This window comes from Schistocerca americana, chromosome 2, assembly GCF_021461395.2.
Source record: "Schistocerca americana isolate TAMUIC-IGC-003095 chromosome 2, iqSchAmer2.1, whole genome shotgun sequence".
Lineage (NCBI taxonomy): Eukaryota > Metazoa > Arthropoda > Insecta > Orthoptera > Acrididae > Schistocerca > Schistocerca americana.
The window spans coordinates 950,130,091-950,148,469 of NC_060120.1; the positions used below are offsets into that span (position 1 = coordinate 950,130,091).

General features: G+C 37.7%; 1 protein-coding gene across 1 annotated transcript in view; it reads right to left on the reverse strand.

Moving 5' to 3' along the window:
• The window catches only part of LOC124596114, a 147,662-nt gene that overhangs the window by 28,297 nt on the left and 100,986 nt on the right, over positions 1-18,379 (reverse strand). Inside the window, exons 13-16 of the mRNA XM_047135128.1 lie at positions 17,014-17,168; positions 10,330-10,435; positions 3,588-3,696; positions 23-121 (exon numbers count right to left, since the gene is read on the reverse strand). Of these exons, the coding sequence (XP_046991084.1) occupies positions 23-121; positions 3,588-3,696; positions 10,330-10,435; positions 17,014-17,168 (469 nt within the window). The remainder of the gene's footprint in view (positions 1-22; positions 122-3,587; positions 3,697-10,329; positions 10,436-17,013; positions 17,169-18,379) is intronic.

Below are 18,379 nucleotides of genomic sequence, written 5' to 3' on the forward strand. Positions count from 1 at the left end.
AAAACTGAGCAAAGAAAATTACCTCTTCTGTGTCAGAACCAGCAACTTCCTCATAATTGATTTTCTTTCCTCGAGTTCTTCGTGACAGAACTTCATCTTCATCAAGACCTCCAAACTTAATCTGCAAGTGTATGTGTTTGCATTAGCTTCTATAATTCAAGAATGACATATGGTACCTTGAATTCAAGGTACATTGCAGATTACAAAACAAATATTTTCCCATAACTGGCTACAAAATGATAAAAGGCAGAAAAGCTTAAGTTCTGTCAACCACACCATTTATGCAACTTCTAAATGTAAGTCTTCCAGAATTACAAGCAAGTTTTTCAAGAGTTAATTTGGGAATCAATGGCGGTTTTAAAAATTACTGAATAAATTGTACTCATAAAGATTTCAACATATATAAATGAATTCTCAGAGTAAGTAGATCTCTCACACAGTTGTCTAAAGAAAGATAACATTTCCAAATGATTGTATGTACATTTCAGAAATTTTCCACTTGTTGCAAGAAACAACAGCTAACTTGCCACAAGTATACAGGCACGACAATACGCATAAAAATGAAAAAAATTATGACAGTACTTAATTACAATTATAAATCACTAGAATGTGGCACATTCGTTGATTATCTAGGGGTTATGTTATGAAGGTACACAATGTGAAATGAACACAAGGAAAATTCAAGAAAAGTATTGTGCATCTGCAAAGCACAATGAAAGTAAGACTACTATGTTGTACATTCTTGAGCACTGTTTGAACATTGTAGTGCTCACTTGACAGGTAGCATGCTGCACAGCTCCCGCCACCAATACACTGCTGGGAGCCAGGCGCTGTCGGCTTCCACTAAGTTGCCACTTCCACTGCACTGCCCTACCTAAAGCATTGTGCCAGCCAGTCCTCAGCGAACCGTTGTAGTGAAAGATCTGGATGACTTTCAGCTTCACATGTCTTACAATGTGTGATGAAAGTAATCAAATGAAAGGCAGACAGATGCTGCACGCTCCTAGGAAACTTTCAAAAAGTGCCGGACATGGCATGATTATATGCAGTCAGTAGCATGGGTTCATGTGTTCCATGAGGGAGTATTTTGAGAGAGAGAGAGAGAGAGAGAGAGAGAGAGAGAGAGAGAGAGATGCAGGAGCATCTCTACTTCCTTTGGATAAAGTGGTGGAGCAAACTGCAGCTGCTCTGCAAATAAGTGAATGATCAATGATAAGAATCTGGAGACAAATTTGCAACAGAAGAATCAGGCAAGTCATCTAAATTGGAGGCAACTGGGAAGAGGAGGCGCCTCAAGAATAGGGTCATAAATCTTGACTCTTTTCAGGAAGAAGCTATTCGCCATCAGATATATGCATATCATTCAAGGAAGGAGTATGTAACACTCAAGAAGCTATATGCTAACCTTGCAGCAGCGGATCTATTTCGGGGTAGTAAATCATCCATGTTACCAGTTGTGAAAAAGTTAGGATTCCGCTATAAATCCGTTTCTGGGTGCAAGTTATTAATGGAACGCCAGGATGCTGCTTTCTTAGAGGATTAGTGGGGACAAAGTTTGAAAGGAAGCTGCACAGGTGATACCATCAGTGGTAGTATAGCAGCATGAATCGAGAGAGGAAAAAGAATAACTGTAGCACATGCCAGAAATTCAAAAGGATTCATTTCTAATCATCTGCTGTTATTCCCTTCAAACGAGATCTTCGACTGTCACAAAGGGACGAACCACAATAATTCTGTGAAATGGTTTGAAGATGACATTGTTTGCTGGTTAGAGAAATATAACAGCAAATTGACAAGGACAGAATTATTAGAACATATGTCGCAATGCAAGCCAAAGAAACTAGTTTACATTGTGGATAAAACAGAAATAAATAAACTGGCTTAAAATGCTCATATTCTCTCCCAACCATTGCCACTTTAATGCAACAGAACTGATTTGGGCTCAGGTTAAGCATCATATGACTGCACAAAATAAAAAACAATTACACTGTCCAAAGTGGAACAGCTTCTGCAGGAGGTACTTGAGAAAGTGACACCAGAAGACTGTAAAATGTAGTGGGTCATGTGAAAGGAGTTATACAGAATGCAGGGAACAATGAAGGTGTGTTGCAACAATGCATCGAAGACTTGATAATATTTGTCACTAAGAGCAGCGACACTGATAGTTCCACTGACATTGACTCTGAATTAAGTGGTGTCTTCCCACTGTCTAATTAGTATGTAGTGTATAGTGAACTTTAATGAATGTCTTACTTCCATTAAATCTTACATCTGTGACTTTATTTTGATGAATTTCTCTTTTTTGTTTGAGACTAACGACTACTGTTCAGCCACCTCCCATCATCTCCTTATGCAAGTTACACCGCAGTTTAAATACATTTCATTTTGTGTAGACACAGAGACATTATTTCATGTGTGTACTAGTTTTTGAGACATGCAATGATAAGAAGGAAACTTCTCTGGACATGAAAATGTCTCCTGTTTCAATAACCAACATAGCACCTGCCCTAATTAAAATCAAGAAAAGGTTTCCAACATGCGTAGAGAGACCACAGAGAGCAGCGCTATATGTAAATTACAGAATTTTTAAATTATTTTCGTAGGAGATACAGACTTCAAACTTCATACTTGATATGAGTTTAAGATGACACAGCTACATAAAAACACCATTTCTAGATGCATATATATAGAAAACGTAATGTAGTGCAAAAATTATGAAAAATTCATCATTAACATATTTTAGTAATAACCAAAAAAGAAAAAAATACTGCAGTGATAGTACCAGTTTTTAAGATATCACGCAATAAGTTTGAAGCTGTTTACAAACAGAAAAAATAAATCTGTTTCAAACAAATTAACATAACTCTTTCCCTAATTAAAATTAAGAACCGATTTTTGACATGCTGTAGAGGTCTATATCATATGTTAATTTAAGATTTTTTACTTGATTTTTGTGAATGATTGAGCCTTTAACACGATTTTCTATTGCAGCAGAGAGTGGTGTGCTGTAGTGGCTGCCTGCAGACAGTACTAGATGCGACAACGTTGCACCTCTGGAGCTTAAATGTAACGTGACAACTAGCTTAAATAAGGCTATAGGGATCATCACCAGTGAGTGTGAACAAACTGAATGAATTCAGAAGTGTGCTGCTCAGATTGTAGTCTGGATTTAGTCCCTACAAAATGAATATTAAAAGTGCTAAGGAAATTCAAGGACATCGCTTGAAGAAAGAAAATGTCACAAAGCAGGCCTAGTATTTCAAATACACTGTAAAACAACACCTCCAAGCTTATATTATGTAAGGACTGTAAAGTAAAAATATAATAGTATTACAATAAAGTAGTATTATAACAGATAGGATAAGCAGAATGAAGTTCAACTGACACATCACAACATTAAAAACTGTGCCACATGTGGTGATTACCAGCAGAATTAAATAATGTTACTTACTTCTCTGCAAAGACATTATTGCATTATGCTGTAAATATACATGCCATTTTGTAAAAAAAAAAAAAAAAAAAAAAAAAAAAAAAAAAAAAAAAAAAAAAAACAACGCACTACGAAATAAAAATTAAGCTGATCATACCCTAGGCTTTTTGGGCTTCTTTTTTCTATAGCTTTCCAAATCTGAATCCTCAAATACCCTCCTTTTCTTTTTCTTTGTACGGGACTTAGATGATGAACCACCACTTTTCCTGAAATAAAAACAACCATATTTGTAGTTTGATTCTGGAACGACAATCACAAACACAAACAAAAATGTCAATTAGATTGATACTGAGTGGACAACAACAGTTCAGCAGTAACTAGGAGCACTTACGAGATTTAAGTCACTGATGTGCCAAGATCACTATTCACATAATACATAAATGACAAAACCCACCTGCAATAAGGAATAATTCTATAAAACAAAACAATGAAGGAAGATGCTTAACAACATTTATTACATCACATGAAAGAATTGGGTAGACACAAAAACAATGCTTCGATGTTCTCACAGCCTTTCTATTGACATGTTATGTGAATAAGTCCTAGGACTTTCCAAAAACACATATGCTTTAGAGAAATCATATTTTTTATACGAGAATATTTGCTTTTTAAAATGAGTACACTACGGCAATGTTGAGGATGTAATGCAAGTACACTATTAAGAGACTACATCTTTCCACTTTGGCACCCATAAGAACTGCAAAATGGTTCAAATGGCTCTAAGCACTATGGGACTTAACATCTGAGGACATCAGTTCCTTAGATTTAGAACTACTTAAACCTAACTAACCTAAGGACATCACACACATCCGTGCCCGAGGCAGGATTCGAACCTGCGACCGTACCAGGCACGCGGTTCCGGACTGAAGTGCCTAGAATAAGAACTGCAAAGGTTTACAAATAAGTGATAAGAATGATCACAATATTTCCTTTATTTGTTTTTCAACTCCATTTCAGAGTGATACATGACAAAGCAAGAATTTTGTTTAACTGTGCATTACCACTATATTATGAGTAAATGATAATTATCACACTATGAGACACAATAGAAGCAAGACACTTGATCAGCAATAAGACTTGTTTAAAAATAACTATTCTTCATCTAAAGGGGAAAATATGTTACAAGCATGACTAGAGTACATGGTGTCTCAAAAGCATGCTACAACTTCAATGCATTACAGCACTCAAGCTAATTAAGATATTCACATCATGTTTGGCTTACGTGCCAGAGAAATTCACAGTTTCATTTGTGTTGTTCCAGACTGTCATGAGCAAAGCATGATGATAACAGTTCAAGAAAAGGCCCAGTGTATGGAATGTTTAATTCAGACCAAATTGGACATGTAAGTTTCAAAGAACTTCCTAACACAGTGTAGGAAACAACCACCCTTGTGGATGTCTATGTGTCAGTAGTACTGCAATTTTATGCAGCCAGAAAGTGTTGATGTGAGGCATTATACTGGCTGACCTGGAACAAATGAAACCCTCACACAAAGGATATAGCTGATTTGCAAACATTCACTGCAGAAATTGCAGGAACTGCAAATCGCAAGGGTGGACATGCACTGAGTCCTTCAGAAATGTGTGCAACAGTTCCAATCAATATGAATACAGATGCATCCATACTGATTGCAACTGTTCACAGACTGAAATCAGATGGCACACCACAATGTATGTAATTTGCTGCGGATGTTCTTCACCACTTGGAGGAGGATGGAAATTTTCTAAACAACTTAACACTTTCTGACAAAACAACATTCCACATGTGTGGTAAGATAAACAAAGATAATGTTCACATCTGGGGCACAACCAAATCGCATACTGTGACAGAAGAGGTACATGTCAGCCTGAAAGTGAATGTGTGCTGATGTTCGATCGCATTGCAGGACCAATTTCCATCCACCCAGAAAAAAGCATTTAATGTAGGCTAAGTCTTACAAAGAAGAAAACAGCAACCAGCCACTATTGATACTGCTATTTATTTAGGTAAATAGTGCCGTTACCGGTTTCGAACTGGCAAGTTCATCATCAGACGGATGTTCACATGATTTTCAAGATACGCTTTACATTATCGTACGTTTTTGATTTTTGTTATTCCACTGTGGCGAAGTATTTTTGTGTGTTGTTGCCATCAAAAATTCCACGCGATTTCGTTGCGAAGTTGCAGCATTGTATTTTCTGAATATTCCTAAATATATTCAAGCACTTATGTAATTTGTACATCACCATATTGTGCAAAGCACCACACACACACACACACACACACACACACACACACCAAAAAGAATTTGCTGCATGTGAAGTTATCACAAAGATGCAGATTTACAAATCGTTGTGTTCGTAAATCTGCAATCTTTTTGTGAAACACGGGACGAAATAGGATTAAATTCTATCAACTTACTATCATACAATATATTTTAATAGGTTTTCAATAAATGGTCTCATAGATATATGAATACAGTATACATACATTTATGCTACTTTTTAAGTAAAGCTAACATTTAAGAGCAAAAAATGTTGTCCCTGCAAATCCATTACTTGATTCTGGACCCAAGTCACTATTCTATCTTTTATGAGAAACTGTAGTGAATTACCAAGTGACTTGCAAATGAGAAATTTGTTCACTGTTCACACCTAAGAATACGGGGGGAAAACGTCAACAGCTTCACAACAAGATGGTGACATTCACATGAAACGAGAAAGACAATTAATCCAGAATTAAATGTTTAACAAACAAAAAGCATATTAAACTGACAGCAGCTGTTATCACAAGAATAAATTACAGCATAAAGAACCATTGTGGAGATAGTACCAACAGACGTCATTAGATCACAGGATGAGTGATATTTCAAGAACTGGGCTGAATCATGATTGCGATCTTTTATTTACATACTAATTGATGATGTTAACATGACCTGTACCCTAGAAGATACTGCCGTCCTTAATTCACCATTGCTCAAGCACAGCACTACGGATTAGTTGGAGGTGAAACTGACACCAGCTTGGCTAAGAAGTGAGAACTACAGTGAGTGTGGCGAGGGAGGGTGTAGAACAGGGAGTAAATTTTGCTGTGCAGCCAACCATGAGAATCTAAACTGTGTATTTTGGCTTTTTATGAACATTCATCACTTTTGAACTGCAGTTCGCTTGAATTAACTTGTACTCAGATTTGAACTGGCTTTAAAATTAGACAAATACTCAACAATAGCAAACAATAGCACACATTTCTGCAGGAGATGGTAAAACTCTTAGAGTGGAGCTAGTGGCGTAATTAGTGTTTCATGCAGCAATGTTGTCGACACTCATCGTGAGGTATGGCACAAACTATGGGGGGTGTGTCAGCTGCTGGTCCTACATAGCTAATGACAGAGTGGTGGGCAGGGATATGTTTGGAAGCAAGAGACATCGTAACATTCTCACATCAGCACAGAACTGAAATCCACTATTTATTTTGGGGGGGGGGGGGGAGGAGGGGGGGGGGGGGACAGCTGTGTTCTCAGGTCCCACTGTAACCATAACCTCAGAAATTGCAACATATATTTGTGGTAATGAAGATATAAGCTTCGCAGCTGTCCTTTTAGGATGATGATTTAAAATAATGATACCATAAACGACAGGCTAACTAAACAAAAAAGGCAGTAAAGATAAAAATTAATGTGAACAATTTCTTTTTGTTTATTTCTCCTCGTATTAATAAAATATTGACAGTTAGTACATGACAAAGTTTAGAATATTTGTAACAAACTTTTTTGGCAATAACTTTGGTCAATAAAATTTTGTGATTTTTATTAGTCAGACTATTTTTTCCCAAGAAGCCTCTTTAAAAAAAGGAAAGGGGGGGGTCATCTTATATTCAGGGTCGTCTTATGCTTGGGTAAATACAGTATGTAGATGCACTCTACATTAGCTGTTACTCTGAATACAGGAAAAATAATAAAAAATAAACAAATCTAAACATGTTTAACTTCAATACACCAACCAAAACTCATCTAATACTTCTGTTTCACTAAACATCAAACAAAAATTAGGAAAGGCGATAATTCACTTCCTGCATATTGATGTGTGGTGCACACATACATTTTAACAGCATACAAAATTTCACTAACTTTTTGAGGAAGCCACCAATCAACTGCTCGCTAGCATCTTTTGTGCAAGTTGCTGCTTGGGAGCTCATTCAAAATTGCTGCGAAATGATTAATGCTGTTAACTATGACTCTGTATCATGTATCAATCAGCTATAAGTTAATGGTTGCCTCTCTTCATTTATGTTTATTGTTTCCAATCTGTAGTTCAACTGTTTTATACGGGCACATTGCCAAATATTCTGCTGTTTCATCTAGCAAAACACCACAGACAAGAACATTCATGCTCCCAGTTCTTAATGGATCAGTTCAGTTTAAGTACTGATCAGAAGCAACTTGCATATATTGGCTCTTACTTAAGAGTTAACAGCTCATCCATGAAGTAAAATTTTTTGGTTACATATACATGGGTCAAGTGCACATGCAAAAACAGCTTCAGTTTAAACTGACATCATTTCAAAAAAAGAAGGAAGTAAAATTGAGATTTAACACCCTGTTAACAACAAGACCACTGAATAGTCTTTTTTTCACAACATTTTAAAATCTCTGATACACTAACTGAATTGTCACCTAAAATAAGATGGCATTTCAACAGGTAACCGAACATCTATCCACCTGCTCAGGTTATTAAAAATGAAGCATCAGCTTATACAAAGGTGGCAGAGGCAATCAGGGTGGTCACATTAAAGGAATTGCCCAGGTATCTGAATCAGGTCTCACAAGCATTCTATCAATATTGTGTTTGTCCAATTGTTCTTATTGTCCAATTGTTCTTAGTGTTATAGGGATAGTAAATCTTTGAAAACGGAAATTCTCAGGGGGTAGGTATTTTTTATGTTTTGGACTTGCAGATGGATGACATCGGTATCTTGCCACAATAGTTTGGCTGACAACCATTCAGCCATTTCCATGTGAGTTTACACTGAAGATTGCTGGTGAAAACCTATGTATCCATGCCACTACACAAATTTTTGGTATAAAACCAGCGACGTGCACCAGCAATCTCCAGTGTAACCTCTTCTGAAAATGGCTGAATGGTTGACAACTGAAATATTGTGGGAGACGTTGATGTCACCTGGCTGCAGGGCCTGAAAAACTTCCAGAATCACACATCAGCATTTGTTGAGAGAAACTGAAATTTTTGTGGTATCTTGAAAGAGGCCCGTACTTGCCAAACACTATTATTCAATTTTCTGCTTTTATACTGCACGCACGGTTCAACAATGATAGGTCACCTTTCAGGTTGTACATATGGACAAGGAAAAAAGTTCTTGGATTTTTCCCAGATTTCCCAGTTAAAAATACACTTTCTCCTTATGAAAATATATTTTTTTCGTGTTAAGTGGCAGTATACTTTTCCTCGTAACTGTAAAACTTATCAATCCTTTCAATGGTTGTGGTTTTATACACCGGAGTAGAATTGCCTGGCACTTTAGAAAACGAAACTCCGAGGGGAGGGGGGCATTGAAATCGAGATTGTGATGCACTTTTGTAAGCCAGTCATAGCTCATGTCAAGTGATCCCACCAGACAATGACAGTGGATATTTCGAGCATAGGACACGTGATGTAGTCAGCCAATAGCAACATCACTGTTAAGTAGCGCAAACCCACAAATAGGAAAAGAGTAATGGTTTAAATTAATATACATAGTGTTGCTACAAGAAAAGAATAGCTTTCACGTATAATATTGGTCTCTAAGATTAATAAGCTGCAACAGAAGCTAAGCTTCTGAACTACTTTTAGCGGATAAACACAATGGAGAAGTGAGCAACCAGCAATGCTTCTCACAGATGGCACAATATTTCTCAGGTAACACAATACATTTTAAGAGTTTTGATATGCCCAATATTATTCACAATTGCTAAACCTAACCACATGTTCAATATTACTGCAAATCCAGAAGTATTGAGCAATAATATTGTCTGTCTAGGGCCACAAAATTCAGTCTTGTTTCAATTTGGTTGGAGTATATACAAACACACTATAAATTTTACAGTCCAAACTGTTCCTTATCCATAGATATACCAAAAATCCAACTTTTTCAAATTTTATTTTCTTCTTTTTCTTCGTTGTAAAACTGAACAATTGTATATATTCTGTCACAATTGACTGAACTCAATGTGAATGATGTTTTAATGAGTGTGAATAGCTGTCTATGTCCATCGTTTCACTTGCTTTGCTGTATTCAAATCGCTGAGAGGTTGATTCCTTTGGGGAAACTTAATCCTAAGAAAGTTTTTTGGTAGGGTGTCTACACATGTAACATAAAGCACACCTGCTAATAATGCTACAAACCATAGGAATGTGCTCAGCCTGCTACACTTTCAGTTCCCAACATGGCTTCACCTGTAGAATGGACCCATTTTAATGAATTTCTTTTCTGGTTGGGAGAGGATTCACATTATACCCTAAGCAAAATAACTTTATGTTGTGTTTGAAAAGAGTAGATTTTATATCAAGTTCATAAATTGTTTTTAATGTCATGCCACCTGTGGCAGCATGTCAACAGTGAAATACAACACGCAGGTGGCATTATCTGCTAGCAACGGGGGAAAAAAACATTATTTTCACACACACACACACACACACACACACACACACACACACAGGCAACAAAATTCTTATAATTTCATATATAAAAATCTTGTCAAAATTAATAAACAGGAATATAATCAGTAACAAACCTTCAAATTAGTCTGGAATGCACAAGAATTACAACAAATATTATCAAAAGTAAAAATGAAAGTTCTACTTACTTTCTTTTCTTCTTGCCCCAGTCACTCTCTTCACTTTCAGAGTCTTGCCACATACGACGACTCTTTTTACGCTTGGGGACATCGCTATCCTCACTATCATCATTAACTGTAAAAGCAAACACACTGTGATGATGACAGTTACAGTGGATGGATATACGAATCGCAGGCCACAAATAAAACAAAACTTGCAAATAATAATAATAATATAATATCTAAAACTGAGCGAAGAAAGCCACAATTCCTCATTGCTGCACTTGTCCTCCCCTCCTCTGACTGTGATCTCTCTCTCTCTCTCTCTCTCTCTCTCTCTCTCTCACACACACACACACACACACACACACACACACACACAGTATGTTCACAGCTTCACTATATCTTACAAGCAAAGATTTACATCCTACTAGGTAACAGAAACTATTATTTGAAACAAAGGAGACTATACAGACAAATGTCTTATTGTGAATTGTTTCCAAAGCTGAACACACATAATGTATAAAGTTGGGTATATTGCTAGTAACACTACACTCTATCTACGGAACAAAACTGCTTGTATATTCTGAAAAATTTCTTAGCTGAACTTACTAGGTGATATTACATCGGTCAGATTAAAAATGACATACTTCCAGCATGATGGAGCTGCTAAATTTTCTCCCATACATCAACTCCACTTTTTCCAATGGCTCCAGTGGTAATACTATTGTCTGACCACCTATATCTCCTGACCCAACAGTGTTAGTATTTTTAAGAGTTGGATGAAGATACAAGTATACAGCAGGAAAATAGATACAAGAGGCAAACTTCTAGGTTGGTCCTGGACTTTGTTACTCTCATGGATGAACATAGATACACACTAACTGTAAGACAATTGATAAGACAGGTTCCTGTAATAGTAAAAGTGCAGAGAAGTTCATAGTAGACTTTGGAAAAATTACTGTGAGTTTTTGTACATTTATTGAAATTGTGTAAATATATTATGAATTGTAAATTTGTAACAGGACACACAACAACTTGACATGAAACTTCCTGGCAGATTAAATCTGTGTGCTGGACCGAGACTCTAACTCTGGACCTTTGCCTTTTGCAGGCAAGTGCTCTACCCAAGCATGCCTCTCCTACCCTCCATTTTCATTCTGGAAACAACTTGACAATTTGGGTGGTCAGTATTTACCTTCACGAGGTACAGCTCCCAAGACAGGAGATACAAACGCGGGAAAATATACAGGGTGGTCCATTGATAGTGACCGGGCCAAATATCTTACGAAATAAGCATCAAACGAAAAAACTACAAAGAATGAAACTCGTCTAGCTTGAAGGGGGAAACCAGATGGCGCTATGGTTGACCCGCTAGATGGTGCTGCCATAGGTCAAACTGATATCAACTGCATTTTTTAAAATAGGGACCCCCATTTTTTATTACATATTCGTGTAGTGTGTAAAGAAATATGAATGTTTTAGTTGGACCACTTTTTTCGCTTTGTGATAGATGGCGCTGTAAAAGTCACAAATGTATAAGTACGTGGTATCACGTAACATTCTGCCAGTGTGGACGGTATTTGCTTCGTGATACATTACCCGTGTTAAAATGGACCGTTTATCAATTGCGGAAAAGGTCGATATTGTGTTGATGTATGGCTATTGTGATCAAAATGCCCAATGAGCGAGTATTATGTATGCTGCTCGGTATCCTGGATGACATCATTCAAGTGTCCGGACCGATCGCCGGATAGTTACGTTATTTAAGGAAACAGGAAGTGTTCAGATGCATGTGAAATGTCAACCACGACCTGCAACAAATGATGATGCCCAGGTGTTTAGCTGCTGTCATGGCTAATCCGAACATCAGTAGCAGACAAATTGCATGAGAATCAGGAATCTCAAAAACGTCGGTGTTGAGAATGCTACATCAACATCGATTGCATCTGTACCATATTTCTATGCACCAGGAATTGCATGGTGACGACTTTGAACATCATGTACAGTTCTGCCACTGGGCACAAGAGAAATTACGGGACGATGACAGATTTTTTGCACGCGTTCTATTTAGCGATGAAGCGTCATTCACCAACAGCGGTATCGTAAACAAGCATAATATGCACTACTGGGCAACGGAAAATCCACGATGGCTGTGACAAGTGGAACATCAGCGACCTTGGCGGGTTAATGTATGGTGCGGCATTATGGGAGAAAGGATAACTGAGCCCCATTTTATCAATGGCAATCTAAATGGTGCAACGTATGCTGATTTCCTACATAATGTTCTACTGATGTTACTACATGATGTTTCACTGCATGACAGAATGGTGATGTACTTCCAACATGATGGATTTCCGGAACATAACTCGTGTGGTTGAAGCGGTATTGAATAACATATATCATGACAGGTGGATTGGTCATCAAAGCACCATACCATGGCCCACACGTTCACCGGATCTGACATCCTCGGATTTCTTTCTGTGGGGAAAGTTGAAGGATATATGTTATCATGATCCACTGACAATGCCTGACAACATGAGCCAGCGCACTGTCAATGCATGTAGAAACATGATGGAAGGTGAACTACTTGCTGTTGAGAGGAATGTTGTTACATGTATTGTAAAATGCATTGAAGTCGACAGACATCATTTTGAGCATTTATTGCACTAATGTGGTGTTGTTGTGGTCTTCAGTCCTGAGACTAGTTTGATGCAGCTCTCCATGCTACCCTATCCTGTGCAAGCTTCATCTCCCAGTACCTACTGCAACCTACATCCTTCTGAATCTGTTTAGTGTATTCATCTCTTGGTCTCCCTCTACAATTTTTACCCTCCACGCTACCCTCCAATACTAAATTGGTGATCCCTTGATGCCTCAGAAGATGTCCTACCAACCGATCCCTTCTTCAAGTCAAGTTGTGCCACAAACTTCTCTTCTCCCCAATCCTATTCAATACCTCCTCATTAGTTATATGATCTACCCATCTAATCTTCAGCATTCTTCTGTAGCACCACATTTCGTAAATTTCTATTCTCTTCTTGTCCACACTATTTATCGTCCATGTTTCACTTCCATACACGGCTATGCTCCATACAAATACTTTCAGAAACGACTTCCTGACACTTAAATCTATACTCAATGTTAACAAATTTCTCTTCTTCAGAAATGCTTTCCTTGCCATTGCCAGTCTACATTTTATATCCTCTCTATTTCGACTATCATCAGTTATTTTGCTCCACAAATAGCAAAACTCCTTTACTACTTGAAGTGTCTCATTTCCTAATCTAATTCCCTCAGCACCACCCGACTTAATTCGACTACATTCCATTATCCTCGTTTTGCTTTTGTTGATGTTCATCTTATATCCTCATTTCAAGACACTATCCATTCCGTTCAACTGCTCTTCTACGTCCTTTGTTGTGTCTGACAGAATTACAATGTCATCGGAGAACCTTAAAGTTTTTATTTCTTCTCCACGGATTTTAATACCTACTCCGAATTTTTCCTTTGTTTCCTTCACTACTTGCTCAATATACAGATTGAATAACACCGGGGAGAGGCTACAACCCTGTCTCACGCCCTTCCCAACCACTGCTTCCCTTTCATGCCCCTCGACTCTTATGACAGCCATCTGGTTTCTGTACAAATTGTAAATAGCCTTTCGCTCCCTGTATTTTACCCCTGCCACCTTCAGAATTTGAAAGAGAGTATTCCAGTCAACGTTGTCAAAAGCTTTCTCTAAGTCTACAAATGCTAGAAACATAGGTTTGCCTTTCCTTAATCTAGCTTCTAAGATAAGTCATAGGGTCAGTATTGCCTCACCTGTTCCAATATTTCTACGGAATCCAAACTGACCTTCCCCGAGGTCGGCTTCTACCAGTTTTTCCATTCGTCTGTAAAGAATTCGCATTAGTATTTTGCATTGGTGATTTATTAAACTGATTGTTCGGTAATTTTCACATCTGTCAGCACCTGCTTTCTTTGGGATTGTAATTATTATATTCTTCTTGAAGTCTGAGGGTATTTTGCCTGTCTCATACATCTTGCTCACCAGATGGTAGAGTTTTGTCAGGACTGGTTCTCCCAAGGCCGTCAGTAGTTCTAATGGAATGTTGTTTACTCCCAGGGTCTTGTTTCGACTCATGTCTTTCAGTGCTCTGTCAAACTCTTCATGCAGTATCATATCTCCCATTTCGTCTTCATCTACATCCTCTTCCATTTCCATAATATTGTCCTCAAGTGCATTGCCCTTGTATAGACCCTCTATATACTCCTTCCACCTTTCTGCTTTCCCTTCTTTGCTTAGAACTGGGTTTCTATCTGAGCTCTTGATATTCATACAAGTGGTTCTCTTTTTTCCAAAGATCTCTTTAATTTTCCTGTAGGCAGTATCTATCTTACCCCTACTGAGATAAGCCTCTATATCCTTACATTTGTCCTCTAGCCATGCCTGCTTAGCCATTTTGCACTTCCTGTCGATCTCATTTTTGAAACGTTTGTATTCCTTTTTGCCTGCTTCATTTACTGCATTTTTATATTTTCTCCTTTCATCAATTAAATTCAATATTTCTTCTGTTACCATTATATAATCTATCTGAAACCTGTCAGTATCTCCAGGCTTCTTCCATGTATACAACCTTCTTTCATGATTCTTGAACCAAATGTTAGCTATGATTAAGTTGTGCTCTGTGCAAAATTCTACCAGGCGGCTTCCTCTTTCATTTCTTATCCCCCATCCATATTCACCTACTACGTTTCCTTCTCTCCCTTTTCCTACTACTGAATTAAAGTTACCCATGACAATTAAATTTTCATCTCCCTTCACTATCTGAATAATTTCTTTTATTTCATCATACATTTCTTTAATTTCTTTGTCATCTGTAGAGCTAGTTTGTATACAAACTTGTACTACTGTAGTAGGTGTGAGCTTCGTATCTATCTTGGCCACAATAATGTGTACACTATGCTGTTTGTAGTAGCTTACCCGCACTCCTATTTTTTAATTCATTATTAAACCAACTCCTGCATTACGCCTATTTCTTTTTGTATTTATAACCCTGTATTCGCCTGACCAAAAGTCTTGTTCCATCTGCCACCGAACTTCACTAATTCCCACTATATCTAACTTTAACCTATCCATTTCCCTTTTTAAATTTTCTAACCTACCTGCTCGATTAAGGGATCTGACATTCCACGCTCCGATCCGTAGAACGCCAGTTTTCTTTCTCCTGACGACGACGTTCTCCTGAGTAGTCCCCACCCGGAGATCCGAATGGGGGGACTATTTTACCTCCGGAGTATATTACCCAAGAGGATGTCATCATAATTTAACCATACAGTAAAGCTGCACTCCCCCGGGAAAAATTATGGCTGTAGTTTCCCCTTACTTTCAGCCGTTCGCAGTACCAGCACAGCAAGGCCGTTTTGGTTAGTGTTACAAGGGCAGATCAGTCAATCATCCAGACTGTTGCCCCTACAACTACTGAAAAGGCTGCTGCCCCTCTTCAGAAACCACACGTTTGTCTGGCCTCTCAACAGATATCCCTCCGTTGTGGTTGCACCTACGGCACGGCTATCTGTATCGCTGAGGCACACAAGTCTCCCCACCAACAGCAAGGTCCATGGTTCTTGGGGGGGATTAATGTGGTATTTACAGGTAATCACGCTGTAACAGCATGCTTTCTCGGAAATGGTAAGTTCACAAAGGTACATGTATCACATTGGAACAACCAAAATAAAATGTTCAAACATACCTACATTCTGTATTTTAATTTAAAAAACCTACCTGTTACCAACTGTTTGTATAAAATTGTGAGCCATATGTTTGTGACTATTACAGCACCACCTATCACAAAGCGAAAAAAAGTGGTCCGACTAAAATATTCATATTTCTTTACGTACTACACAAATATGTAATAAGAAATGGGGGTTCCTATTTAAAAAAATGCAGTTGATATCAGTTTGACCTATGGCAGTGCCTTCTAGCAAGCCAACCATAGCACCATCTGGTTTCCCCCTATAAGCTAGACAAGTTTCGTGCTTTGTAGTTTTTTCATTTGATGCTTATTTCGTGAGAAATTTGGCCCGGTCACGATCAATGGACCACCCTGTATATAAATACAACATATATAAATACAACAACAACAACAACAACATCACATGTACCTTTCAAGAACAGAGTTTCCTTCTTCCGAGATAGAAAGGATGAAATTGTTGGGGGATGTTTTACAGCAGGCCCCAAGCTAAAACCACTTGTTTATCAGCTGACCTGGGAGTTGCACCACTTGACTGGCAGATCTGGTTGGCCCACATGTCTCTTTGTGTAATTAGCAAATTTCTTAACGGACTTTTCACTTTTATACAAATACTAATAAGAATACTCAAAAATAAACTAGAATATAAAATAATTTCATAATTATAGTGAAGGATTACAATCCTTTATCTCTGGAACTATTTGATAATTAAATATCAGTAATTGAGTGTGTATACTATTATGAACAAAGTACATTCACTTGTTCTTTGATTAGTTACTGCCATTTATCTTGTCTACAAAACGCAGATAAAAAAGGATTAGAATTCTGGACAATTACTTCTCAGATTCCAAAAAAGAAAACAAAAGCACAAATGGCGACAAAATTTACAACACAAATAATAAACGAGTTTGTGTGCAGTGTATCTGTAATGAGAAAGAAGGAATTAATTTGTACTCACTAAACTCCTTATCAAAGCGAGTAACCCTAGCACGTGAGGATCTGCGAACTGGCTCAGCATGCCTCTTTCTGGATCTTCCCCTGCGCCCACGCCCGGGTGCCTCGGAATCATCCGATTCATCTGCATCTTCTTCCTCTTCTTCCTCCTCCTCTGAGCTACATATCATTAAACATACAGTTACACGCTGACTTCAATATTCCACCTGGCTGCAGTAATCACTTTGTGTAACAGAAATAAAATAAACATACAGTTACACACTGACTTCAATATTCCACCTGGCTGCAGTAATCTCTTTATGTAACAAAAATAACATGTAGAAGTGTTTGACAATAGTCCAAATGCAGAAAAGAAAACAGTCTTGTTTTCTTAACTCCTCAAGTGGAGCCGACAGAAAAATGAATTATAATTGGAATGAAAACATGACAAGTAACATTCCAACAGCTGTCTTGCTAAACAGAGAACATACAATGATGACAAGCAGCAGCAAACAACCACAGCAGCAAAAGATATAACTGTAACCATACTATATTGAAAGTTGTTGGATATTTTTATGTGATGAGTTCACTAGCAAATATAATTAATCACTTTCTTTTTCTTTTCATATAATGATAAAACCTAGATGCACTATTTTTTTACATCTCACACCACAGATGCAAACCCCATTGCTGTTGTAACTGTTAATGCAGATATTTTTCTCCTCTCGCCTAGATCAAAATTTTCACACGTCTATTATAAACATGATTTTACAATGGACTATGAACATCAGAACACTAGAGATATAAAACAAGGTGTACCATAAAAATGTGACTTTACCAGAAGTAATGGTTTAACAGACACAGGATATGAGACATGTTAAACCCAAGCAGTTATACAGTTGCAAGCAGACAGCAATAAAAATCTAGTAGTACATCAGAAAACATGGATTGTTAGGATGAATTGCTTAGAAGATAATTAATATGATACTGCAGAATCATGAGTGAAGTATCACAATGCTATAGCCGAAGAGCTGTGCAGTTGACTGCAGCATTAACAGACTATACTGGCTAATTGTTGGAGTCCTGGACTATTCCAATTCTATCTCAGGCTATGTTACTCTACAAGAGGCAGAGCTACATGTGAAAGCAATCATGTCATGATATATCATCTCTGTGGTAACTTCTACACAGCATTTTATGTAGGTCTGACCAAACCAATTGCCCAACAAAATTAATTGTAGCCACAGGTGAAGTGGATACCCAGTAACAGAATTGTTATTAAGCACAACATCCTTGGTTTCACTGGTTGCCAATCTGTGTCCCACAACTACCTACTTCATCCCCACCACTGGCTAAACATACACCATTCAAAGCAGGGTCACACGTGAAAC